Genomic DNA, 27,857 nt, shown 5'->3' with positions numbered 1-27,857 from the left:
TCTCAATAAGAAAAATATACAAAAGTATACTCAACACATACTTTCCGAATACCCCAAAATCTTTTTACAATATGATAAATGTGTGTTTTAGGTTTTGGTGTCCTTAAATATAATTAAATTGTACACTGATTATGCTAGTTATAAAACTATATAACTATATTTTCATTACCAACTTCATAATATTAACATTAAAACTGTACTTACAGGTGAAAATGCTCAGGACACAGCTGGCAAAATTGGCTATCCTGCTATAATTCAATTTGCTTATGCTCTGGGTGGCCTGGGGTCAGGTCTTGGTCATGATAAGCAAGCACTCACAGATCTGGCAACAAAGGTAAAAAGGTAAAGACTCTTCAATGCAGGGGAAATTAGTCTACAAGTTCCATTTAAAACCTCTGAAAGCAAAGCACAGCCTAAGTTCTTAGCGTACTAACTTAATGGACCAATGCACCGGTACTGCCTGCAGATACTCAAACCGAAACTAGACTGAAAGAAAAGACAAAACATGTAATAAGATAAATCATGTTTACAGAAAACTACAAATATATTAGAAAGATTAATGCTTAGAAATACAAACAAAATAGTTCAGGATTTAATATATGTTTATTGGAGACAACATGGTTAAAGGTGTTTGCAATAAATTCACTATTAGGCATTCAGATCATTGTTAAAATTAGTGACACAATAGATGGATTTACCTCAAAGCTTTCTTTCTTCAAAGGGATAAAGCATTTACAATAGATGTGAACATAAGAGAAGAGTCCAACATGTCCTGTGTATACATCATGGCAAAGGTGATTATGGAGATCTACTGGATGAAACTGTAATAATGCCTTTTATCTTGGGTTCTTTGGGGGTGACCACTGCAATTCCCAGAGTGTCCATTTTTATCTTATTCAAATACAACTAAAAATTGCCTGAAGTATAAAAAAAAAAAAAAATTAATAGAAGAATTAAAATAAGAATTAAAAAACAATATTATACTAAACATCAATACATTTTCAAGAAAAAATTGTGGGGAAGGTATCCAGATAACGGACATTTTTCAAAATTGACCTCTAGTCTGAACATATGACCAACTACTTTTTTAACTCTACACATAGTATTACTTGTCAAAACAAACAGAACTTCTGACTCACATTTCCAACAGAACTCTCCTAGCTGCTACATTGAGTAAGTGCTCACATATCCCAAGAGACTTTTTGCAGAAACTTTTTGCTGGATAGTAAGAGTAATGTCAGTGTCAGTTTGCTCAGTGATGACTGGTGAAAAGCAGGATTGAACTGAAGGGAAGTCGTAATGTGAGCTGAATAATCAAGGACCCTTCCCAAATACTAAAAGAAATTATTTCTCACTTACTTTTATGTTGAATATCAATGAAACACCCTTTAACTAGGTATAATTGAGCGGTTAGTTAATCCATCTGAAACTATACGACACTTAGGCGTAAATACTTGAGATATAAGTACTAGGGGTGATTCAGGAAACCCCTCCCTATACTTTTACCCCTTGTACTCTTTCGTGAAATTCAGTAGAGTGAGCATTTATTCCTGCATTTTGCTCTTCTTTTCCTACTCATTTCTCAGCGCTGGATGTCATAGGATAATTTGTTACTGGTATGTTACTAATAGGTCCGGAACTAACCTTTTGAGTGGGTTATTAAACCATTGACTCTTAAGGTAAATTATTAGAGCCTGGTTCTTCCATTGTAAGATTAGGGCTATCATAGCCCTATTCACCATCTGATTTCTCTTCTGATATAATATTTACAATCTCTCTTTGGTCCCCTACTCCATTTCTATTTGTGCCCCTTCGCTGACCATTCCTTAATCTAATTGACACCTCTTCCTCTTCAGCCTCATTATTCCTGGGTAAACAAATTTCTCGCACTACAGGAAGAAGCCTACAGCTCTTCAGGTTTCACCTTGTAGGCTCGGACATCATGTAGTTTGGCTACTATCTCATGTGGGTCATGTCTCCACACGCTGTAAGGGAGAAGCATGGGAAATCCCCCTAGCTTATAAATAGACCTCGCGTCTTTCAATATTTCATTCTGCGGCATGTTCCTCCAAAGTTCTCATTGTGTTGTTTATGATTTATTTTTTTGCCAAGCTGTATCTAAAGGATTATGTGGGGTTCTTCAGGAAAGAAGATAAGATTTTTTTTACAACTACCTGTGGAATATTTGTTTGGGGTTTGATTTTTATGGACCACTACATGACCTAGGATGGTATTATTTTGGACAGCTACAGCACCCTGGAATGTTTTTTTTTTTTTTTATATGGACTCAAGCCTTAAGGGGTAAAAGATTACAAGAGTGGATCATTACAGGTGAAGAAAACAGATGTTGGTAACTATATCTGGGGGTTTACTATTTTTAATAAAAGTATTTGTGGAAGTCAAATAATTGGATAAAGTAAACTACATTAATGAATATTGTTTTACCGCGCGATTGCGATTAGTAAGCCACGTGTAAGGATGCAATCGCATGGATTAATAACACACACATTTACATTCACACTTACACTTGTATATAGTGTAAATAGTACACATTTATTAAGGTTCCAACCCACATTTATTTATTAGTAAAATGTATTAGAGATTATTTATACATAAATAATAATATATTAAAGGTATCTAAGGCTCAGGATAAAGGAAATGTTTAGTGTCGTTTTGATCTACTCATTAACATGAGGAATTTGCTACTATCGGCGAAGCGATAGCTTCCTGCGATCGCTAGTTATGGAAGATAAAGGATTAATGCTCAACATGATATTGTGTTTGGAATGCAAATATGTTGGTAAAAACTGTATTAGGTCAGTTCCCTTATGCACACCATGGGCCTGATTTATTAAGGATCTTCAATGAAGAGGTTCCTTATTTCAGTCTCCTGGACAAAACCATGTTACAATGCAAGGGGTGCAAATGAGTGTTCTGTTTTGCACATAAGTTAAATACTGACTGTTTTTTCATGTAACACACAAATACTTGATAGCTTATTTGTACACTGAAATTTAAAGTTTATATGTGTGTGTTACATGAAAAAACAGTCAGTATTTAACTTATGTGCAAAACAGAACACTCAATTGCACCCCTTGCATTGTAACATGTTAATATTGCAAAATAATTAAAAATCTCAGACTATCAACATATCCCAAAAAAACTATGCATAAAATATTTTTACAATAAAACACATATCCAGTGCATCAAAAAAAACAAATCAGAGGTAGTTCTGATGAAACCGCCACCTAGGGGGCGGAGAAACGCGTTAGTTGACGTCATTCGGACAAACAGCACCACCTGTATGCATATTGGAGTTCATGTGAAGGAATAAGACAAACATCGTTTACATATCTTTGCAACAAAGACTGAAGATAAGTAACGTCTCACACTGTATGTGCACATTTCAGTGTTAGAAACCTTCACAACAATGCTTTACAACTACTAAACTGCTCAGCAGTGGATGGAGCAGAACAATATACCAAAAGCACAAGCACTCTGCTCCTATTTATAGTGTCAATATCAAGATTGATTTTAGAACTATGCTAACAGTGGAACTCATTATTAATATGAGTAAGTGAAACTAGATATTGGCATATATATTTAGTCCGTTTAGATTCTTTTATGTTATCCACTTTAAGAATTGAGTGGTAAAGATTATAATAGTGGGGCGTATCCTGAATACAGGAGATTGAAACAAAACATCTGAATATGCCTATAGAGTCAATTCAGGACTTGTTGATAACACTTTCCATCAAAAGGGACTGATTAAAATGTAACTATTAAGGAATTCCTAAACTAGTGACTAATTAAGGCTTTTGAGCCTGTGACAACACACATATCGAATATATTTGTGCTCAATACTATTCTACCTAGCAATAGAAATATATGCCTATTTGATTGGAGTTTTTTGATGCACTGGATGTGTGTTTTATTGGAAAAATATTTTATGCATAGTTTTTTTGGGATATGTTGATATTCTGAGATTTTTAATTATATTGCAATATTAACAGGTGGTCGCAATTTGGTTATATATTACGACATTTTTTAATTTTTATATTGTTTGATATATTTATGATTTGCTATAATGTGGTTTACTAATAAAGATTTCTGACACATTGGCACTTTCATTTCTTTCACATTGGTGAATGGTATGTGATGAATTACTTTTTTTGGGGTGTTTGCATGCTAAATTAAGCTTTATATTTGTTCAAAATTAATTTACCCCACACACAAGCACTTTATTGTAGATCCCTCATCTGGGACTCCTGTCATGCATTCAATTCAGCAAGCTTCCAATGATTATCAGTGACCTATGATGTAAAGTTTATGAGCTCTACAGACTGGGCAAGCTTCTGACTGGGTGAGCGCCTGGGTACCCAGAAACTTGCTGTCATTTCTGTCTCACTGCATTGCATATCTGAGTTTTTTTCACTAGCAAAGAAAATTGAACTCTATAATTCAATTGGCCACGTTATTCTCGAAAGTAAAGCAGCATGCGCACTATTACCGTTGTAACACTGAGTTTTGCTTGCAGCTCCGTGAGCCACGAGCAGAAATTCGGGTTAAAATTACCGTATGAACAGTAATAGTGTGCAGGCCACTTTACTTTCAAGAGTAACACAGCCAATTGAATTAACCTCTATGAATGAGAAAAAAGCAACTAGGTAAACTACTGGTGTCCGAAACTGTAGGTGTGATAAAATAATCTATTATGCCAGACTTTAATTGTGTGCAATTTCTCTTCGGCCCTGGCTTTTTATTAATAGAGCTGCATTTCACTATAGGGTCAGAGCAACTTTTCATTTTGATTCTCATCTCCTGTCTATCCATGTGTCTCCAGGTATTGAACTGGGCAGGGGTAGAACAATCTACTTCTAAATCTGTACACCTGGCTGTATATGATCCCTAGTTCTTGCTGATTCCCTTTGACCTTTCATAATTTACAAGTGTTTGCTGGTCCTACCTTCTTACTTTTGGTACAATCATGAGTTCCCATCTTGATGTGTGATTTCTCTGTGTAGCCACAAGAGGGCATTACAGACTACACTATTGTAACAGTACGCTATTGCAAATTTGTATTAGAATGGAAAAATCAAGTGTTGGATTTTATCTTGTACAAGACCATGAAATTTGAGTTTCTGTGTTTTCTATCATCATCCTTATCATCATCATCATCATCATCATCATCTATTTATTTATATAGCGCCACTAATTCCACAGAGCTTCACAGAGAACTCATTCACATGAGTCCCTGTCCCATTGGAGCTTACAATCTAAATCCCCTAACATACACACACACACACACAGACAGACCAAGAGAGAATAAGGGCAATTTGATAGCAGCCAATTAACCTACTTGTATATGTTTGGAGTGTTGGAGGAAACTGGAGTACCCGGAAGAAACCCATGCAAACACAGGGAGAACATACAAAGTCCACACAGATAAGGCCATGGTCGGGAATCGAGCTCATGACCCCAGTTGTGTGAGGCAGAAGTGCTAACCACTAAGCCACCGTGCTGTCTGCTCTTTGCACCTGTTGTAGCTCACTTATTAAGTTTACATATATAGCGGGGAACAGAGGAGTAACTAGAAATTTGGGGCACTATAGCAAAATCCCACGGTTTCTAGCAACGCACACCCACCCTCTTCTCACTTACCTTATCGGGCCACTCCGCTGACCGCCACTCAGTAATTCCTTCTCAGAGAGTAAGGGAACATTAGAATGTCATTCCCGTCTGAGCAAAATTGTAATTTTGGAGCCCTATGATGACAAATTGCATGCGTGGCATTCTGAGGTTACAAATGCCTTGTGCTTTTGACGGTCAAACACTAGGGCTCATTAAAACCACGGACATCACGCTAATCTCCCCAAAGTGACGCACTCAGAGGAGAAGGACAGATAGGAGCCACGCCTCGTAACAGCTGCTTCCCCTGCTACCATGCTAGTTATGCCCATGGCTGGGAACCCTCCTTTCAACCTATCACCAGAGGAGGTGTCGCTATCCTACAGTGGGAACGTGCCTAGTCCTTTACAAGCGCAGGACAATTCTCCAACCCTATAATGTGCTCCCCGACCTGCAACCTTGACAACCCGGTGCTGTTTTTGGTGTCATAGGTAGAGATGCTGCTTGGCCAGATCCTGGAATCTAGGGCCCTGTTTGGAAAAAGAGATAGTTGTTATTCAACTTTTGGAAAGCCAAGAAGGGAGTGAACAATCTGGACCTCCCTACTCATAACAAACTGTACATTATATCAGTAGCATTATTGTATAATAAACAGGCCTCCTTCAACCGAATCAGCCCCAGATTATAATTAATAGCATTCACATTTAATAAATATGCCTCAGACACCCTTTCTCATAGTGCCAGCTCTCAGCGGGGAAGTGCAGTCAGAGCTGGATTAAGTCCCGTTGCATGTCGTATCTTGCATGAAACTGCTCTGCGCATGCTCACAAACTGCCAGTGAATGCAATTACAAGCAATTTATGTCCAACTGCAAATGACACTTCTGACTGCCTACAACTTGTTTGCAAGAAAGAGAAACTAGAAAAATGCATTTTATGTACAGTACGCATTAAAAACTTCCTGATTTATGTATTTCATGTAAAAAAAAAGTTAAATGTCTTTTTATTAATGATTATAGTAATAAGATTTGTTAATTTATTTAAAAGAGTTTTATTTTTTATCATGTGTTCTGATGGGACTTTATATTGCACATAAGTATGTGTGTATCTTGCAGTCTTTTCTGTCTGTCTACATACAGCAAGTAACGTATAGGCCAAGCGTACTTACACCCATATTGAAATGGAAATGTATCTTGAGTTCGGCTTATACTTGAATATGGATGGGCATGCATGCAAGTAACTTCCAATTATTATAAAGGCAAATTGCGCTCGCATTGCTTTCCGAGATCAATCAGTATGGTCCACATTAAGAGACTCAGATACGGAACTAACGAGCTGTGGTCCTCAGTGCAGGGAGGTGGGGAGGAGGGAACCTGGGGCCCCCAACCCTCTGCATCTACTATACAACGGGCCACATTATCTCCATGGGCCCCTGGTGCACTGCACCTGCAGAACCAATGATAGTTAAATAGCTTATTATTCCTCTACAATATAAAATCTGTGATATTGAATTTTTTATCTATTATTCCTCTCCATTTAAACTCTAACTTTTTAAAACTGGCCTTTAATTGTGGGTCCATCCACACGTTAACTGCTGGCACGTACATACCAGACAAAAGTGATGAATACAGTAAGACAGCATTATCTTTATGTGTTTTCTGTCATTTTTACTGCATCCATTGCTTTCTTCTGATTACTTTCTTTCCTTTTCAGTAATATATTATCAAACAAAGTCATTTATATTGGCTGCTCTGTGATATGAATTAGCGTCGCTGTGCTCTCTTCCTTGGATTATTTTTTTGTTGTTGTTGTCTTTTATTTATAAGGCACCACAAAGGGTCCGCAATGCCAAAACATAAGATGCCGTTGTATCCAAATAGCAGTCCTGTGTAATGCCCCAGCACAATGAAAAATAAGCAACTGTATGATAAAAACTTGATCGGAGATGAGCGAATGTGACACAAAATTTCGAGTGATTGAGTTTTGAAGTGGAACAGTCCATCCCTTCAAGATGCAAAGTTCCTGTGATAAATTTGCTGAGCTCCACGCAATGCTGCTCCACACTATGGGCCTGAGTCATTAAGGAGAGCAAGGCAAAAAAAAGGATTAAATTTGATCCTGGACAAACTATGTTACAATGCAAGGGGTGCAAATTTGTGTATTATTTTGCACATAAAGAAAATACTTTCTTTTTTGTCAGGTTGTAGCGCCTGCGGGGAACAGGACAGACGCAACCCTAAAAGAACTTACCTTGTAAACGATGGTCACCTCCAGTCCGCCTCCGATATCCCAGCTGCGATTTGATCCCAGCAGATCCGCAGCCGCAACCTTTGCCACCTCCAACCACGTCCCTCTAGGAAAGAGACAGAGATTACGGCCGTGCCTACCAGGTAAGGGCTGTCAGAGAATACGGCAACGAACAAGAACACTCTCAGTCCAAGCTCCCTTGCCGCATCCTCACTTTGCTCTTGCCAAGGCACGGGGGACTACAGGCACTTGAGACCAGGACTAGTCCCGCCTCAAGTACCTCGCACACCTGCCGGTGAGGGCCTAACCGAAAGGGGGAATCGAGCGTGATACTCACCGGGACACTCCCACTTCCGATCCGGTTCTCCTGCACCTCCCCGACACCTTCGGATGACAAGGAACACACAGCCTCCCTCTGCGCTGTCAGTGAGACTAAGATGGGCACCCACAAATGCTAAGCTGTCTACAACAGCGACCCGATCCTAACAATGGTCGGCAACGCAACTACGTCAAACAACTATGACTAACTAGGTGTGGTGCGCTAACAGAACTGCTCACTAACCACTACGGGGAACACCAGCCGGTGTTCACGGACTAAACCGGAGGGCGGTTCCTAACCCCCTTACCCAGGTCGTACCAAGAAGCTGCCTTCTTGCTATGGGGTCACCCATGGATCCTAAGGACCGGCTGCACCAGGCCCGACTGAGGCTCACTGGAACAGCCCACTAACCCGCGTACAGACTGCCGCCCGGAACAGCCGATCGAACTGAACCGCCCGACTGCCTGCACCCGGGTATCGAACACGTGTCCCACTCCGGAACCGCCAGGGAACCTGCACGGAACTGAGGACTGGGACACTCAACCTGAACCACGGGACGCCCCTGGAACTGCGTTGATCTGTGCTGCACTGCCACTTACTCACTCAGTCACCCCCTCTGGAAACCAGTGCGACCCCAGGGACCTAAGGGACGGGAAAACTACGTGTGTTCTTCCCTGACTATGTGTACGCTGGTAACTACACTTGTCCCAACAGCACGGGTTAATACAGGAAAACACAGGGAACAAGAGCCTACCTTTAAATGGGGCCTGACATCTTGCCCCTGGACACAGTTATGTAGCACACCCCAAAATACCGTAATACAAACAATACTTGCCGCACAGACAGAATAAATACAGTATGCAGTACTTTGCACGCTACTCACCAGAGCACACCGCTGCTAGCCAACCAGCCGGTTGCTACAGCACCACAGGAGCCTCCGCTCTACTGTACCTCCTAACTCCGTGTGCTCACCTCACACAGCACCGCGCCTACTCTCACGAGGCTCTCACGCCTCTACCACACCACCAGGGCCGTCTGCCCTTCACACCATGTGCCTCGTGCACAGCGGCCTACAGAGCCTTGTGCTCTGACTATGGGCCTCAGCCCCCTCTCTAACTCAGGGCTCTGAGCCCACTAACTAGGGCCTTGTGCCCTGCTACCTAGGGCTCTAGCACCTGCCTACTGAGGCCTGTGGCCTCCCTAACTAGCTGAGGGCCTTGTGCCCTTTATAGCCTACGGGCTACCAGCCCCTACACAGGCCTTGTGGCCTTCCTATGGCCTCTAGGCCACTAACTACCTAAGGGCCTTGTGCCCTTGCACCTGGGGGCTCTGAGCCTCCCTTCACTACCTACTAACAGGGGCTTGTCCCCTTTATCAACAATATTGTGGCCTACTGGCCCACTAACTCATAGGGGCCTAGTGCCCAAGTCCCTGGGCCCCTAATTTACTGTCCCCACGGGCCTTGTGCCCGACCGTGGCCACGGGCCTAGTGCCCGAATTTAACGTTGAGTGTACTTACCTGCTTTGCGCAGGATACTCAACTTGCCACGCCATCTTCTGTCTTCTTTTCCGGGTCTTCCAGACCCTCCAGCCGGCGGCGCCTCTTCTCCGGTTCGGCGCTGACTCCTCTGCTGCTACTTCTAAGGCGGGGGCGCTCCCAGCCCTGACAAGGGCTCCCCGCCGACGATCACTGCTCCGGCGGCTTGATTGGAGTCTTCGGTCGGCAGGGTAGCTCACGGCCCTTACAAGGGCCCCCTGCCGCTGCTGCCGCTGATCCTGTTGCTGGGCGTCTTGAAGAGACGTCCTCCTTTCTCTCCGCCGACGGACTTCTGAGAAAATGGTGCCGCCCGGCGACTTATATAGTCGCCGGCGCTACGTCATCAGCAGGCGCCGCCGCCGCGAGCACTGATAGGCTCGCCGCGGCGCCAATCTTTCAAACGGCCGGGCGCGAGCCGCGATTGGCTCGCGTATCCGGCCGCTGATTGGCCACCGGGGAAAGATGAGCCCTGATTGGCTCATCCATCCTCCGCTGCCAGAACCTGAAAGGAAGAAGCCACGATACTCACCGCTGGATCGATGGACGGGTAAGTTCTTCTCCTCTTCTTTCTTCCTGCTGGGCACCATCAGGGACCTCTTCAGCCCCTCCAGGGGCACAGCGCTGGCGGACGTCTTCGCCCTCTTCACAGGCACCGGGCAGAGGAACATCTTCGGCCCCTCCAGGGGCACAGCGCTGGCGGGGGTCTTCTCCGGGGACATCGCCACAAGGTAGCACACAAATACTCAATAGCTTTATTTTTACACTGAAATTTAAAGTTGATCTAGGACATGTCCTACCCAATCTATAAATCTGTCCCCAGATTTAAAATTTACTTCCCCCTCCAATGCAACATGGTTTTGCCAAGATGCAAAGTTACTCTTTTTTTGCTTTGCTCTCCTTAAGACTCAGGCCCTAAATTAGTAAATTTGCATTTCCCTGCATTTAAAGTCTATGATAGAGCTAGAACAATGACGTTCAACTCATTCTGTTGTGTAGATTGCTTAGAGTATATTTGAATTAATTATGAAATTTCAGCTCTCATTGGAGATCACAGAGGAGAGCTGGAAACTTTTGGCATTGGAGGCAAGCAGTAGTAAGTTGTTCATGGTAAATTAACATTTCACATAGTTACAATATCATCAGATTATGCAAACATGCGCAGAGGAGGCATCCCATGATAAGGCAGCAATATTGTCTTACAGCAGGATAATCACAGTTATTACCATTTACACCTTGTGAGAAAATCTCATGTAAAACTTCTGGTATGGGCTTTTGAGACACTAATAAACTTCCATATAAATGTGATATGTGCAATGATTGTGCATTGCTAATTACACTAATTACAGCAAAGAAAGAACCCCCACTTGTATCAGCACTGGTCCTCATTTTCTAAAGCAAGAGAATCCAGGCGGAAAGGTAGTGGTGGTAGCCAACCCAGCTGCCATGCCAGCCCTGTCTTAGAAAAATACATATTTCAAGTTACAATGCGCCTGAGTAAAGGCACATATCTAGGTTTTTGTGCGTATATTCCACAAAATGTGTTCTGCGTATGCGCAGAACAAGTTCACCAAAAGGTTTACTACAGCCTATGATTTAAGAGAGTGAACAGGGTGGGGAATGAGCAGATTAACATGGGTCAAGTACAGTAAGGATGTCCCCATGCAGGGAACGTCCAAGTCAGCTTCCAGCGCACTGAGAGGTGCGCTGGTTACAGCCGTAACTTCGACACCTGCCAGGGGTCTAGTTTAAATCTTGTGCCTAACTTTACAGCCGCCGGACCATGCAGCTCTATAAAGTGTTAAAAATAGAATTTTAAAAAAAATTATCCCTTAAACACTATTAACCCTTGTGCTGCCAGGCTAATGCTGGTAATCGCAAAATCAAGGAGGAAAATAGCATGGGTACTCCCAATTTTACGAAAACCAGCACTAGGCAAGCCAGCCGGGGCTGGTGGCACTATAGCAGGGGTACCCGCAACATGGGGTCGCCTTGCCATAATTACAAACCAGACCCAGGCTGTTCAGCACTGGGCTAAATACCTAGGGAGTGTGGTCCGCAAAAAAGTGTGCCCCCCAGGGGCAAACGTAGGATTTTTAAGGGGGGTTTCATCCCCCCCCGTCCAGAAAAAAAATATAGCGAAGGAGCGAGCTGCTGCAGCAGCTTCATTTTGGCGATGCTGTACTGTACAGCAGCGCATGCTGTTTAGTACAGGGCAATGTTTAATTCCAGTTCGTTTGCGGAGGGGAGGGGCTTCTGGAGAACCAGAAACCCCCCCCTGCGTGCGCCCTGCCCCCCCTCCTCTAGGGAAACCCAGCCCTGTGCTGAAAGCACTAGGGTCCTTCCCACAACCCTGGTCGGTGAGTGCGGGATAATAAAATAAGTAATGTCAGTGCAAGCATGATTTTAGTTTGTGGAACTACAAGTCCCAGCCAGCCCGGGCTGCCATTAAAAATCTGGGCATCCTGATGCTTGTAGAACTACAAGTACCAGCATATATTTGGCAGCCAGGGCATGCTGGCACTTGGAGAATCACAAATGCCAGCATGCCCTGACACCCAAGGCCCACTGATCCATGTAGTTCCACAAACAAAAATTTAAATAAAACACACGCCTCATTAAAACCACATTAGTTTATTAAGAATAAAAAAAAAAAAAAACTAAAATGTAAATAAATCAGACACCTCTTTGTTACCATATATTTTTATTAATAATAGAAAATCCCCATATACTTACCATCTCATGTCTTCATCTGGAATCGATCCAATCTCGTAAATTTTTATTCCAGATTGCTTGAAACCATAAAAAAATCCATAATATTCCCAGATCCTGTAGTTGTCCAAAAAGTATATCATCCAAGGTCCTTAAGTTATCCATAAGAAAAGCTAAAAATATATTACAAAAGTTGTTGAAAATAATCTTCTTTTCTTGAAGTCAAAATAATGCTCAGGGTACTGCTTGGCAAAAAAATAAACCATTAAACAGCATCCCGCAAAATTATGATCTTCTATAGAAGATCACCTGCCGCAGACTGCTAGGGCAAATTTGCACATTAATAAGAGGTCATATTTCCATGTGGCAGAACTTCTCATGGCAGCAAAGAGTTCCTACAATTAGTACAGAGTCAAATGGAGGTGTTAGGTGCATTGACTGCAAAACAGCAATGAAAAAAGGCACTAATCAAATAACCACATTAACTTCTACTACCAAACACCAGAAATAAAACATTAAGGAAAAATTAACATGTGAAATTAAGAATTGTACAGATTCTACAATGCCCATGTGGCCTTAAGTAACAGTGTGCCAAACAATAGGAATCTAAATAGAATAATCACATAGGATTCCAGGAAATATCAACACTGTGATCCTATGGTATGATCCTTTGTAAGTAAGTAGAAAATTCAAAAATCCTGGAGAGCAGGGGACTCAGGGCCATCTTTTCCATTGGGCACGATGGGCAGGTGCCCGGGGGCCCCACGGGCAAGGGGGCCCCATAGGCAGGGCTCTTAATTAGAATAAATAATCCTGCAAAAGAAAAAACCTGCAAAAAAAACCTTCAAGGGTCACTGAGCAAGTACATATATCTATATCTATCTCTATATATCTATATCTGTATCTCTATACATATATATATATATATATATATATATATATATATATATATATATATATATTGTAAAAAAAAAGGAGGCATTTAGCTGGCAATATGCAGAGAAAGCAGGGAAATAGAGTAAAACATTGGCACAGTTATGTACCTAGGTGGAGATTAAACCAGGTAAAAACATATATTTAGTTTAAAATTGGTTTACTTACATGATTTAAAAGCTGCTTCCTCTCAGCAAACAGACAGGGTGGGTCTGATAGTCTAAACAGAGCCAGGGATGGGCGTTTCCTTTTAAAGAGAAGGTGGGTGTGTCACCTGTCCATCAAGGCCTGTGGGAGGAGTGTCAGGTATAAAACCCTGCTTGTTTCATTGTTCAGGGAGATCAACGCTGGGCTAGCTGGCTGATCTGGACAGAGAGCTGGACTATGTATAGTAAGCGTTGAGGGTCTCCATAATTGATGTGCAAGTATACGGTGTCAAAACATTATTACCATCCTGACAATGAGGAACCATAAAAAGGAAGACGTTGTACGCGTGTGCTTCTGCAGTAGCGGGCTCTTGCCACAATATATATATATATATATATATATATATATATATATATATATATATATATATATATGTATGTATGTGTAGGGGCCCCGATGCACTGCTTTGCCCGGGGGCCCATAATGTTGTTAAGATGGCCCTGAGGGGACTAATATTCCTAGCTGTCAAGAGAAGGAAGATGGATAAAGAATATAGGAAGCTTCACCCCAAAAGGCCCCCTCATAGATGTTCACCTAGGTATGTCTCACTGTTTTCACTAAGAAATTGATTTACAGCACACTACCAAAAGCACATACCACAGACGACCAATAACAGCTTCATTCATCACAACAGAATGTGCCTTTCTCTCAAAGAGGAGAAGGTTGAAGAAGAAAACTACTAGGATGCTCTCAGTATTGTATATAAGTCCCTAGAATATTTTCCGTATTGTATGGAAGTCACTAGGATGCTCTGTGTATTGTATATGTCAGTAGGATTCTCTCTGTATTCTAAAGGCCAACCAGAGTAGTATACCAATGCTCCAGTCATAAGCCATGTGAAATTAAGAATTGTACTGCTTCTATAGAGCCCATGTGGCCTTCACTAAAAGTGGGCCAAACAATGAGTAATCTGAAGACTTACACATTTAGCACCTGATTCATTAAGGAACGCAAAGCAATTGCATTTTTATTGCATATTTAAAGGCAACCCCAGCCCCCAATAAGAGGTTACATTCTGCCAATACCCTCTACATTTTCTTGGGTGCAGGGATTGCATTCAAATATATAAAAAAAACATACTTTTAAATATAATTGTGGTTAAACCTGACAATTATAGCTTCCACAATTCAACAAATGCTAACATATAATATTTTAAAGTAATATGTAACATTTCAACCTTAGAGGAGAAAAGCCATAACTAAAGTGGCATATTTTTTTAACTCTGCCAGCTGTCATCCTTACACTTGTAGCTACCATAATCATCTTCATCGAACCTCTTCATTCTCTCTAGTTGCAGTTGCTCAAGGAAATAGCATCATTCCCTTATGGTTTTATATTTGTAACCAATTTGGACTCCATCAGAAAAGAAGAAAGATATTCTCAATTAATTCAGGAGTCTAATAGTAAATTGATAGCCACCCCTGCACCCAAGAAGAGGCACAGAGGGCTTTGGGAGGGTGGACCCTGTTCATGGGGGCAGGCCATCCTCAACACTTTGTCTGGTACACCCTAAACTCTTGGATGAAGGAGGCAGGCAGAAGCAATGTGACCTCTGTTTTGCACTGCTAGGGAGAATTTGAAAAGTGAACATGTTAAACTATAAGAATTGTATAACTTCTACAGTGCTCATGTGGATTTCAGTAAAAGTGAACCAAGCAATAAGGAATCTATGCAAAATAACCATATAGCACTTACCAGGGCAAGAGATGACGAATGAAGCCCTTCTCCATGCCAGGAGGTGATGACTGGACCACTTTGTCTGGCTGGACCGAGAGGCGATGACTGAACCATGCAGCTAAACCCAGGAACTAGGAAGGGACAGCCTGGCAGGCAGGGAACGACTGGGACCCTGGGCTGGGCAGGGAGATATCGACTGGACCCTCAAGACATGCAAGACATGATGACTGTTCCCCTCCTTCAATAAAGAAGTTGATGACAGAACCCCTCGGCTAGGCAAGGAGGTGACGACTGGACCTCTCATGTTCAAGCAAGTAGACAACAACTAGAGTCCCCAAGGAGCCAGGTGGTGCTAACTGGATCCTTGGGGCCAGGTTAGATTTCGATGACGAGACCCCCTCGCCCAGGCCCAGATGTGGTGATTAAACCCTGATTTAGACCGTGAGGCAATGATTGGAACACTTAGCCAGGACAAGAGACAACTACTGACTCCTTGGACTGGAGAGGAGGCAAAGACTGGACACCTCAGCCAGGACAAGAAGCAACTATTGGATCCCTCAGCCAGTTAAGGAGGCATGGACTGGACTCTTTGGATAAGTGAGGAGGAAATTAATGGACCTTGGCCCGAAGAAAAGAAAATGACTAGACCTCTTGAATAAGCAAGATCAGAGAGTGTCAACTGCACCACTCGACAAGGCAAAGAGGCAGAGACTGGACCCATTGGTCTGGACAAACCGAGAGGCAACGTTTGCATCCCGCAAACCAGGAGGCAACAACTAGGACTTACAACCAAATATCAATGACATGATATTTATTCCAGGCCAGAAGCTAAACACTGGATATCTGAGCATTGAGACATCAAATGGACCCCTCAGCCAAGCCAGGAGAAATTGACTGGACCTTGATCTGGCCAGACCGAGAGGCGATGACCAGATCATCAGCTAAACCTAGGAGAAGATGAATACAGTCTGGCTGGGAGCCGATAACTGGATCCCTGGGTCATGCAAAGACTGCACCTCTGACACAGATGAGATGTTGACTGTACCCCTCATTCAGGTCAGAAGGTGATGACAGAACCCTTTGGTTGGGCCAGGAGACAAAGACTGGACCCCTTGTTCTCAAGGCCCCAAGGAGCCAGGCAGTGCATACTGGACCCTCAGGGCCAAGTCAAAAGGTGACTACTTGACCCCCTCACCCATTCCAGGAAGTGATGACTTTAAACCCTCAGATTGAAAGGCGACGACTGGACCCTTTGGCCAGGAGAGGAGGAAATGACTGGACCACTCAGCAAAGAGAGGAAGCAATGACTGGACCCTTTGGCCCAGAAAGGAGGCAAAGGTTGAATCCCTCTTTCTCAAGCAAGGAGGCGATGACTGAAGCCTCCAATAGCCAGACAGCGACTATTCGACCCTCAGGGCTAAACCAATTGTCCACAGCTGGATGACTGGAGCTGTTGACCAGGCCAACAGGTAAAGACTGTGTCATGAGTCACAGGGACTGAAGGCCACTTGATGATATTTGCGCTCCTAAGTCTAAACACGCCCCCGATCTTCGCCAGTGACCCCCGCAAGGGAATTTGGAGTCGGGGATGAAAATTGGGAAGAATGGGGTGGGCACCATATACAATAAAGAAGGGAGAGGAACCAGAAGATCATGGATATGGTTATCATGAACAAACTCTGCCCAGGGAAGTAGACTGCTCCAGTCAGATTGGTTGTTATTGGAGAAACAGCAGAGAAATAATTCAAGATCTTGGTTAAACCGTTCCGTCTGATCATTAGTCTGGGGGTGATAATCCCAGAAGAATTTCAATACCAGTCCCAGATCTTTACAGAAGGCCCTCCAGAAACGAAAAATGAATTGTTCTCCGCAATCGGATATGATCTCCTGTAGACACCCATGTAGACGAAAAATTTCTTTGATGAATACTTGGGCAAGTTTGGAAGCGAAGGGAAGACCTTTCAAAGGGACAAATTGAGCCATTTTTGAGAATCTGTCCACAGTTACCCAGATGGTATTAAAGACATTACTGGGAGGTAGATCCGTAATAAAATCCATGGATACACTTGCCCAGGGACGATCAGGGACAGGCAATGGCAAAAGTAACCCATATGGAGGTTGTCCCTGTACATTATTCTGGGCACAAGTAGCACATGTGGCAACAAATTCCTTCACATCAGTGCGAAGAGTGGGCCACCAGTAACAACGAGACAGTAAGGAGAGAGTTTTCACAAAACCAGTATGACCCGCGAATTTCGGTGTGTGAGCCCAACGAAGAGCCTTAAGGCGAAGATGTGGTTCCAAACAGGGCCGGATTAAGGGAATGGAGGCACCTGGGCTAAGGGGGCCTCCATTCCCCCGTGAGGGCCCCCCCCTGTGATCTGAGCTGCCCACCCCCGGTGAGCCGAGCCGCCCCCCAAGGCACTTACCTCCTTCTCCTGGCATTGCAGTCCTTCCCCGGAGCGCTGTATGCTCTTTACTGAGAAGATCTCGTGAGAGTGAGACTCACAAGATTTCCTCAGTAAGGAGACTACAGCGCGCCGGGTAAGGACCGCAGTGAAAGTGCTCAGCAGCATTGATGGGACCGATCAATACTGCTGCTGAGCACTTAAAAGGGCCCCCTGGATGCCCGAGGCCCCTGGGCTGTAGCCCAGTTAGCCCTATGGTTAATCCGGCCCTGGTTCCAAATAGGAACAGCCGACAGGAGGGGGTCTTATGTGAAGTTTTGGTGAGGGCAACAATACTGGAAGGCTCAAATATGCAAGTAGGCTCAGAGGTAGATCTAAGATCAGACTCAACGAATGACCGGATTAAGACATCAGCCCGGAAATTCTGAGCACCGAAACGGTAAGTCAATTTCAGGTCAAAGCAAGCAAAAAATGAGGACCACCTTGCTTGGCGAGGGTTCAAATACCGAGCATCCCGAAGGTAGACTAGATTTTTATGATTGGTGTAAACCGTAACTGGATGGCGAGCTCCTTCTAAAAGATGACACCACTCTTCAAGCGCAGATTTAATGGCTAGCAGTTCTTTGTCACCAATCCCATAATTATGTTCAGAGGTGGAGAATTCTCTAGAGAAAAAAACACAGGGATGTAAATCCCCCGAAAGAGATTCTTGCTAGAGAACAGCCCCTACTCCAACTGAGGAGGCGTCAACCTCCAGGAAAAAAGGTTTCTCTTGGCTGGGCTAAATCAGGACTGGGGTAGAAGTGAAGGCCTCCTTCAAGGTGGCAAATGCAGCGATGGCCTCAGGGGTCTAATTTCTAGGGTTGGCTGACCTGCAGGTCAGTGATGTCATGGGAGCAATCAAGGTGAAAAACGTGGTTTGAGGCCAGTTGAGAATGACAGAAAGTTTCTCCGGATCCATCTGGAGACCTGAGCCAGAAACAATATACCCCAAGAATGAGACTTGAGAAACTTCAAAAATACATTTTTCAAGCTTGCAAAATAACTGGTTAGCATTGAGGTGGGAGAGAACCCCCTTCACATGGGACCGGTGGGAAATAAGGTCAGGAGCGAAAATGAAAATGTCATCCAGATACACAACCACCGTACTGTAGAGTCTGTCACAGAAAATTTCATTAATGAAAGACTGGAACAGCGCAGAAGCATTACAAAGCCTGAAGGGCATCACTAAGTACTCGTAGTGTTCATCTCGGGTATTAATGGCAGTTTTCCACTCACCCCCCCCCCCCCCCCCGGAGTAAGAGGCGACTGGACTCCTTGGCCAAGAGAGGACATCTCAACCATGGGAGAAGGCTATGACTGAACCCTATGGTCAGGCACAATAAGTGAATTCTTTGGCCAGTAGAGGAGGCAATGATTGGACTCTTTTGCCTGGAAAGAATGGAAAGGCTGGACCCCTCATTCTCCAGCAAGGAGGCAAAACTGAAGCCTCCAGTAGCCAGGCAGCTAACAAGTGGACAGCCATGCAAGTAGACAACAATCTGACAGCCAAACAGAAACCCCTCAGCCAGGCCTGTATGCATTGACTGGACCCCTCAGAAAGGCAACAACTTGACCCTTTGAACAATCAATGATCTTGACCTCTAGTCCAGGCCAGGAACAATGACTGTACCTCTAGGCCTGGCCAGGAGGCAAAAACAGGACCCCACTCATTATTGGAGGCAGGCCAGGAGGCAATGATTGAACTCTTTGGCAAGGACTGGACAGCTTGTCCAAGTGGTGACAACTTGACAGCTAGGCAAAGAGGCAATGACGGGTCCCAGGAGACAGTCCAAGAGATGATGACTGTACCCCTCAATCAGTCCAGGAGTAGATGACAGGACCACTTGTTCTCAAGCAAGCTGGCAGTGACTAGATCCCGCCATGAGTCAGAAGATTTGAACTGGACCAGCAGGTTATGAAATGAACCTGTCACCTATACCAGGAAGTGATGACTGGATACCGTTGGCATGAGTTTAGGTAACGACTGGACATCTCAGCCAGAGCATGAGCAACTACTGGGCCTCACAGCCAGGCAAAAATGCAATGACTGGACACCTCAACCAGGAGAGGAGACAATGGACCACTGGACAATTGTACCAACTTATTCAGGGGCAATAAGTGAATCCCTTGGCCAGGAGAGGAGGCAATGCCTGGAACCTTTAGCCGTGAGAGTAGGTAACAAATGGACCCTTCCGCAAGGTCAGGAGGCAGCAACAGGCCCTTTCGGCTAAGCCAGGAGAAAATGACTGGATTTCTTGGTCTGGCCGGACAGAGAGGTGATGACTAGCCCATGCAGCAAGACCCAGGAGCTGACAAAAGACAGCCTGATCAGGAGGCAAGGACTGGAACCCCGAGACAGGCCAAAAGATTAAGATTATACCCCTCATTTGAATATATGAAAACTGCTACACACTACAAATCTGACCTGTTGTTATAAACTTGCCATTTCAATAGCCCTTATCCAAGATGGCCGGGACTGTCTCATGAAGATTCCATCTTGGATCTCATTTCTTTTTTGGGCCTAGAAAAGGCACTTAATGTTTTGAAGCCTTTGCATGAGTATTGTGTTTTTATCTGAACTTGATGCTTCCACAAAACCTTGCTCCCTCTTGTGATTTGGAATACAATTGCTTGATATTTCTATCAGACCTTTATCTGTCTTGAAACTGTGGATTCCACTTGCTGGATACTTGAGATTTATATATATATATATCAAAATAAATCCTGTTTACTACAGAACTACCTGGCTATTGGGTTCCATTTGTGATACCAGAAGTGTGACACCTGTGCAACGCGGGGTGACCCTGCTTGTATTTTATATTTGATTTATATATTTCATCTTAATAAATCTATTTTTTTTACTTATATATTATATGTTGATTATTATTTTATATTTTTGCAGTATCTTCATCAGAGGTGACAACTGGAATGCCAGACCAGACGGCAACAAGTGAACAGCCATACCATTAGACGACATCTTGACAGCCAGGCTAGAAGGCATTGACAGAGACCCCTCAGTCAAGCAGGGATGCAACAATTGGATCCCTTGGCCTGGTCAGTAGGCAATGTCTGGACCCTCAGATAGGTTTGGAGTCGATAACTAGATGTATCGGCCAGGAGATAATGACTGGATTCCTCAGCCAGGCCAGGAGGTGAAAACTGGGATGCCATACTGGGAGGCGACAAGAGAACAGCTTTGTCAGTAAATGACAATTTAATAGCCAGGCTAAGAGGTAAAAACAGAAACCCATCATCCAGGCTTGGAGGCATTGATTGGACCCCTCACCCAGGCAACAACTAGACCCCTTGGCCAAGCAACAAGAACTAGACCTTCCCTGTCCAGACCCCTGGAGCCAATGACCTGATCCCCTCAATATGCAGGTGATGACTGGGGCCCCCAGGAGCCAGGCTGCGATAACTGGATCATCTCCTGTCCATGCTCAGGGGTCCAGACTGAGGGGTTCATTGATTGCTCCCTGGTCTGCCTGAGGGTTCTTGCCTGGCTCCTGACCTGTCCAAGGGGTACAGTCATTGACGCCTGGCCGAGGGGTCCAGTTGTTGTTGATGCCTGGCAGAGGATTCAAGTCATAGTCCCCTGTCATTTTGTGGTGCCCCAAAATCTGAGTACCCTGGGGTGTATCTATATGTTTTTAATTTGTTAATTTAATTTGTTAATTGTTAAAAGTGTTTATAAAGATTTAAAAAAAACAAAAAAAATTTCTTTAGGGAGAAGTGACAGTTGGGAGTGGTTGGTGGTTGCCGGGAGTAACAGAATGGAGGAGTGGGTGGCATAGCAACAAGTCCACTAACTTTGGTAATAACTGTGAACTCAAAGAAGGCAGTGGGAAGAGGAAAGTTCTAGACTTCTGAGGGAGAGAGATCCCTGTGTCTGCATAGACTGAGAGAGAGAAATAGGAACAGAATGAAAATCGGACAAAGTGATATATAAGCAGATTAAAAGTGAAGTAAGTGTAAGAAGAGAAGAAGATAAGAAGTGAGCCAAAGAGAGGTGTGAGTAAAAAGAAAAGTACTGAAAACAAATAAGCAGTATAAAGATCTGTGACATCACACTAAACAGACTGAGCTATGTAATAAGAACAGTGTGAGAGGAGAGAAAATAGAGAGGTCTGTGAATACACACAAAAGAGACTGTGCAATACAAAAGATCATCAGCTTATTTGGCGGGAAAAAGTAATTTATGGGCCCCAACCACGTGCACAACTTCTACTAAATTCCTGTGCACAGTTCAACCCAGGACTGAGTGTAAAATATAGTAACGTTACCAGGGATAATATTGGTGCACCAAATGTTTTAGTTAAATGTTAATGTTAAGTGATTTACCTAAAATTGATTTTTTGTTATTGAAGATTTTATCGCAATTGTGCTCTATGTTGATCAAATGAATATTTTGTTATTACCATTGAGTTGAAGGGGTCAGTGGCGCGGTGGCAAAATTATCTTTACCGCATTATTAATAAACCCAAGTTATTTGACCAATCCTTGTCCCTCTCATTGAAGTATTTATCTCCTGACCACCGGATGTCCGAAAAAAAAGAACCTGAATCGTGTCTGGAGGACAAGGTAAGGGAAAGGAAGTCCCATCAAGTCTCGACCACCACATAACTTTGGCATCAAACCGAACAGGACCTGAGGGCATCAGGAGAGTAATACCTTCAGTGAAAAATGGATCAGCAACCGGCAGGGCCCATAACCCTGCCATACTATTTCGGGGCCCCATGGCTCCCTAAGTACAGCGGGGACGACGACAAGCTACAGAAGACTTCATTCACAGAATTCGAGAACAAACTGGAATCCATGTTCCGACTATACCCGTTGAATGAACAGCAGAAAGTGGAGATCTTAATAGGGCAACTCACAGGGTCGTGAAGTAATCTCATGGCCGATGGACGACAAGAAAGAAGCGGCACAAGTTTTAAAAAAAAAATCCACAACGTTTAAGACAAGAACTCTTCCGGAGTTGAAGATGAAACTATATGCTCGCAAGCAACAACCGAACGAGACACTGCGGGACTATGCCCTGAGCCTACAAGAGATGTTAAGAGCCATTCAGGCAGTGGACAAAGAGGAAGTACGAAACGCGGACGAAGCTATAACCGTACAGTTCGTAGAAGGAGTCGCCCAAGAAAGCGTTAAGATTCAGCTACGACTGATGAAAGCACAGATGCCAGGCAAAAACTTCCGAGAGTTTAAAGAGACCGCCATCGCCATTGTCGGTAACCAACGGGGAAGGGAGGAAGAATACCCAGAATTGGTAGACTTCAGAGAAAGCGCAAGCTCGACGGGAGCCATAGCAAGCAGACGGGAGCCATAGCAAGCAGCACAGAAAAGTCAACACAGGCTCAAGAATCGGTAATACAGAGCGGTCAGTATCCCACCGGAGACCCAATGCAAACGCTCAAAGAGCAAATGGAGGAGCTGGCCATCGGAATGGCAGAAATCCAGCCAGAGATGCGCCAAATGGCGAGGCCACCGGCACCCACCTATGGGGAACCAGAGTGGAGGCCCGAAAGACAAAGACCAGTCTGAGGCAGGTGGGAACCACCTCGCGAGTATGTACGGCGATCGCCCAACCAATTCGATAGTCAATGGCGCCCGATATGCCGCCGGTGCCATGGGATAGGACACATAGAAAGAAACTGCGACCAAAATGAACATTTAAACTCCGACACCCCGAGATTGAGGGCCGAATCTCGAGGCGAGCCCCGGGAATAGATCCGGATCCAGAAAACTGAAGGCCCCAGTTCATCGGACAATGTCCCACGTTACCCGTTACAATTAATGGAGTGGAGACCCTGGCTATGCTTGACACGGGGTCACAGATTACGACCATCCGGCTCCCTACATTCCACAAGTATTGGGGCAAAGAGCAGCTGTTATCACCACCCACAACCTGGCTGCAGCTGACCGCCAGTAACGGCCTCGAGATTGCGTGTGAAGGGTTTTGTGAAGCAGACATCCAGATCGGAGAGACCTTGTTGCCAAGACAAGGCTGTCTTGTCACCGCCCCTGTGAAGGGAACATAGTCCCCATCATCCTGGGGATGAATGTGCTGCAAAGATGCCCGGATGAGCTAGTGGCGACTTTGAAGGGTAAATTAACCCAAGTGGCTCCCCCCGGTCATCAGGCCTTTCAACATACTGTTCGGCTCCTACAAGGTTACCAAAAGTCTGCTGGTTCCCATGTAAAGGTTTCGGGCACTGTCAAGTGGTTTAATGGGCGGAATGGATATGGCTTCATCAACAGAAATGACACCAAAGAAGATGTCTTTGTCCACCAGACAGCAATAAAGCGAAATAACCCACGGAAGTTTCTGCGCAGTGTTGGAGACGGGGAGACTGTGGAATTTGATGTTGTGGACGGAGAGAAGGGTGCCGAGGCAGCAAACGTGACTGGCCCTGGTGGTGTACCAGTAAAAGGAAGCAGATTTGCACCCTACCGACGAAGGTTCCGCAGACGTTTCTACCGGCCAAGTGGAGAGAATGCTGCAGAATCTGGTGGGGAAGTAAGTACAGAGCAAGTGAGCGAGGGAGACAGAGCAGAAGAAGTGTCCTCTCAGCAGAGACCTGTCCAGCGCAGACGCCCTCCTCCGTTCTTCTACAAACGGCAGCAGAAAGACTACGACTGGGATGCGCAGGCCTATCGGCTGTCAGAAGCATCGTCCTCAAGAAGAAACATCAAGGGATGACTGGGACGAAGAACCAGATGATAGAAAAGGGACTTTGCCTCAGCTGCCCACCGACCCTTTCGAGCTACTATTGGCGGTATCAGGATTAGAGATCTTTCTCACTGAAACTGTTGTATATAATGTATATTAAAACTGTTGTCATTGAAAATGTTTGCTATTATAAATGTTGTAGATGTGTGATTTGAGTTGATAAAGAACAACACCCTTTATGTCTTAATGCGTGAGGACACGCACCTGAAAAAGCGGGGGTGAATGTGGTGCCCAAAAATCTGAGTACCCTGGGGTGTATCTATATGTTTTTAATTTGTTAATTTAATTTGTTAATTGTTAAAAGTGTTTATAAAGATTTAAAAAAAAAAAAAAAAAATTCTTTAGGGAGAAGTGACAGTTGGGAGTGGTTGGTGGTTGCCGGGAGTAACAGAAAGGAGGAGTGGGTGGCATAGCAACAAGTCCACTAACTTTGGTAATAACTGTGAACTCCCAGAAGGCAGTGGGAAGAGGAAAGTTCTAGACTTCTGAGGGAGAGAGATCCCTGTGTCTGCATAGACTGAGAGAGAAAAATAGGAACAGAATGAAAATCGGACAAAGTGATATATAAGCAGATTAAAAGTGAAGTAAGTGTAAGAAGAGAAGAAGATAAGAAGTGAGCCAAAGAGAGGTGTGAGTAAAAAGAAAAGTACTGAAAACAAAGAAGCAGTATAGAGATCTGTGACATCACACTAAACAGACTGAGCTATGTAATAAGAACAGTGTGAGAGGAGAGAAAATAGAGAGGTTCTGTGAATACACACAAAAGAGACTGTGCAATACAAAAGATCATCAGCTTATTTGGCGTGAAAAAGTAATTTATGGGCCCCAACCACGTGCACCACTTCTACTAAATTCCTGTGCACAGTTCAACCCAGGACTGAGTGTAAAATATAGTAACGTTATCAGGGATAATATTGGTGCACCAAATGTTTTCGTTAAATGTTAATGTTAAGTGATTTACCTAAAATTGATTTATTGTTATTGAAGATTTTATCGCGATTGTGCTCTATGTTGATCAAATGAATATTTTGTTATTACCATTGAGTTGAAGGGGTCAGTGGCGCGGTGGCAAAATTATCTTTACCGCATTATTAATAAACCCAAGTTATTTGACCAATCCTTGTCCCTCTCATTGAAGTATTTATCTCCTGACCACCGGATGTCCGAATAAAAAAGAACCTGAATCGTGTCTGGAGGACAAGGTAAGGGAAAGGAAATCCCATCAAGTCTCGACCACCACAATTTCCTCCTTGCCTCGCTAACCATTGCAGTCGTTGCTTCCGGGCCTGGCCGAGTGGTACAGGTGTTGTCTCCTGGCCAAGCCAAGGGATCCAGTCATTGTCACCTTGTCTGGCAAAAGGGTCATGGTGTTTCCTGGCCAAGTGGTCCCATCATCGACGCCTGGCTCCTGACCTGGCCAAGGGATTCAGTTGTGCCAACCAGGCTGTCAAGTTGCCCCCTACTGGCCTGGCTGTCCACTTGTCACCTCCCGGCCTAGCATCCAACTTATTGCCACCTGGCCTGTGCAAAGGTTCCAGTTTTCTTGCAAAAGGTCCAGTCAGTGTCCCCTATTCTAGTCATGGAGTCCAGGTGTTGCCCCTTGTCAAGGGGTTCAGTCGTCACCTCCTGATGTGAGGAATCTAGCCTGGCTGAGGAAGTCAGTCCTCACCTCCTGCCCTGGCTGTCCATTCATCACCTCTCTGCCTGGAAGTCCACTTGTTGAACTTCCAGGCAGGACTTGACAAGTGGACAGCCAGGCACAGAGGTGATGAATGGACAGCTGGGCTAGGACCCCTTGACCAAGAAACAACTGCAGCACCGCCAATGGACCATCAGGAATTAGGGAATCCTCCAGCACCACAGTTCCCATGAACAGTCACTATAAAATGCCATATCTGCAAATACAATTTTGCGCATTGCATTGGATTTAACCCATTCGCTGCTGCACTGCTAGATATTAACTCTTCCAGTGCTGCAGAGACCATTTTCTCCACGTGGTGCATGAGGGGGAATCGAGTACAATTAATGTAAAACCATGTAAAGACAGGAAACTGACAAATTAAGATTTTATACTAAAATATCAAAATATCAGGACAGTTTGTGACGACCAGAGATATGTAGGGAACCTATTACTGTTCTTTAAAGAAAGTTCACATAAGGAAAAGAAGAAATCGTCCATCAAATAGCGGATCTCAACCATTCCTCTCAAACCCGGATAGGAGCTGGCAAAGCTGTCTCTTCTATGGGAACGTTCCATTCGCAGAGGACAGAGAGGCCTTTATCAGGGGTGGGTATCACCACCTGGGTGCCATTCCGTTGGACAAGGAGTTTAGTAGGGAATCCCCATTGGTAGGGAATGTTCGCCGAGTGTAGAGAAGGGGTAACTTGGTGGAACAAGCGGCATTTGACCAGTGTATGAGGTGAGATGTCTGGGAATAGCTGGCGATCACCAAGGGCCTCCTGGTTGGGGGACATAGGAAGGGCTGCCCACAGGATTTGTTCTTTAATATGAAAAAAATTAACCCGAAGTAAGGTATCTTTGGGGGTTGATAATAATAAAATAATAAATAGCATACAGTGTTAAGTAGACAAGTATTAACATCTAGTATTACACATAAGGGGCAATATGTGCAGTTGAAGTCTGTAGATTTTTTCTATAAAGAAAGTGAAGTAAATATAGTTACGATGTCTATGAATAGGACTTGATTGTAAGTGCTCACTCTCCTCCTGTCAAATGCTAGAATCCTCATCCCTTCCTCTCACCCAGTGCGTTTCATCTCAGATAACCAGACTTCATTAAGGATAGTTTGTTCGTTCAACAAGAGGGGACATAATACACTTATTAATTATGAGGGCAATCTTTAATTATTTATTAAGAAGGTAAATATAATTAATAATGATCTTATAGGGGCAAAAGTATTTTATGCATATATTAGGAGGGCAATATTATGTTTGATTATATTAAGAGGGCATTATTATTTTATCATTATATTAAGGGAAAATATTATTTTATACTTATATTATGGGGCAATACAATTTGATTGCTAGCAGGGACAATAATAATTTATTTATAACAGGGGCAATACTAATTATTTGTGGGTACCATTTATAACACACTTGTGGTACAAGCATGTGCACCTGTGCATACTTCATGAAAATGTCATTGGCAGGCAGAGCTGGTGCTGTGAGCTCCACTGCCCCCCTGCCTGGAGTTGGCGCATGTGCTGTGAAGCCACTTTGGCACTGTACATGGCATGCGCTACTCTTCCATAAACCCGTGCTTGTTTCGATTCGAACTCTGAACTTAAGTTGGCACATCGCCTGTGCTTACCAGGCTTACAGTGTTCCACTGGCCCTGGTGGCAGGCATTCATTGTAAATTATAACTGATAACATTGCTGATTTCTCTAGAGTTC

At 44.0% G+C, this 27,857-nt stretch overlaps 1 protein-coding gene across 1 annotated transcript in view; it reads left to right on the top strand.

Moving 5' to 3' along the window:
* The first annotated feature begins 2,766 nt into the window (after window positions 1-2,766).
* The window catches only part of MYL1 (myosin light chain 1), a 427,496-nt gene continuing 402,405 nt past the window's right edge, over window positions 2,767-27,857 (top strand). Inside the window, exon 1 of the mRNA XM_075180318.1 lies at window positions 2,767-2,772. Coding sequence (XP_075036419.1) covers window positions 2,770-2,772 — 3 coding nt within the window. The 5' untranslated portion in view covers window positions 2,767-2,769. The remainder of the gene's footprint in view (window positions 2,773-27,857) is intronic.

Source organism: Mixophyes fleayi, chromosome 7 (assembly GCF_038048845.1).
Source record: "Mixophyes fleayi isolate aMixFle1 chromosome 7, aMixFle1.hap1, whole genome shotgun sequence".
Lineage (NCBI taxonomy): Eukaryota > Metazoa > Chordata > Amphibia > Anura > Limnodynastidae > Mixophyes > Mixophyes fleayi.
The sequence above is the reverse complement of the archived record's forward strand: the minus strand, read 5'-3'. Positions and strand labels throughout refer to the sequence as shown.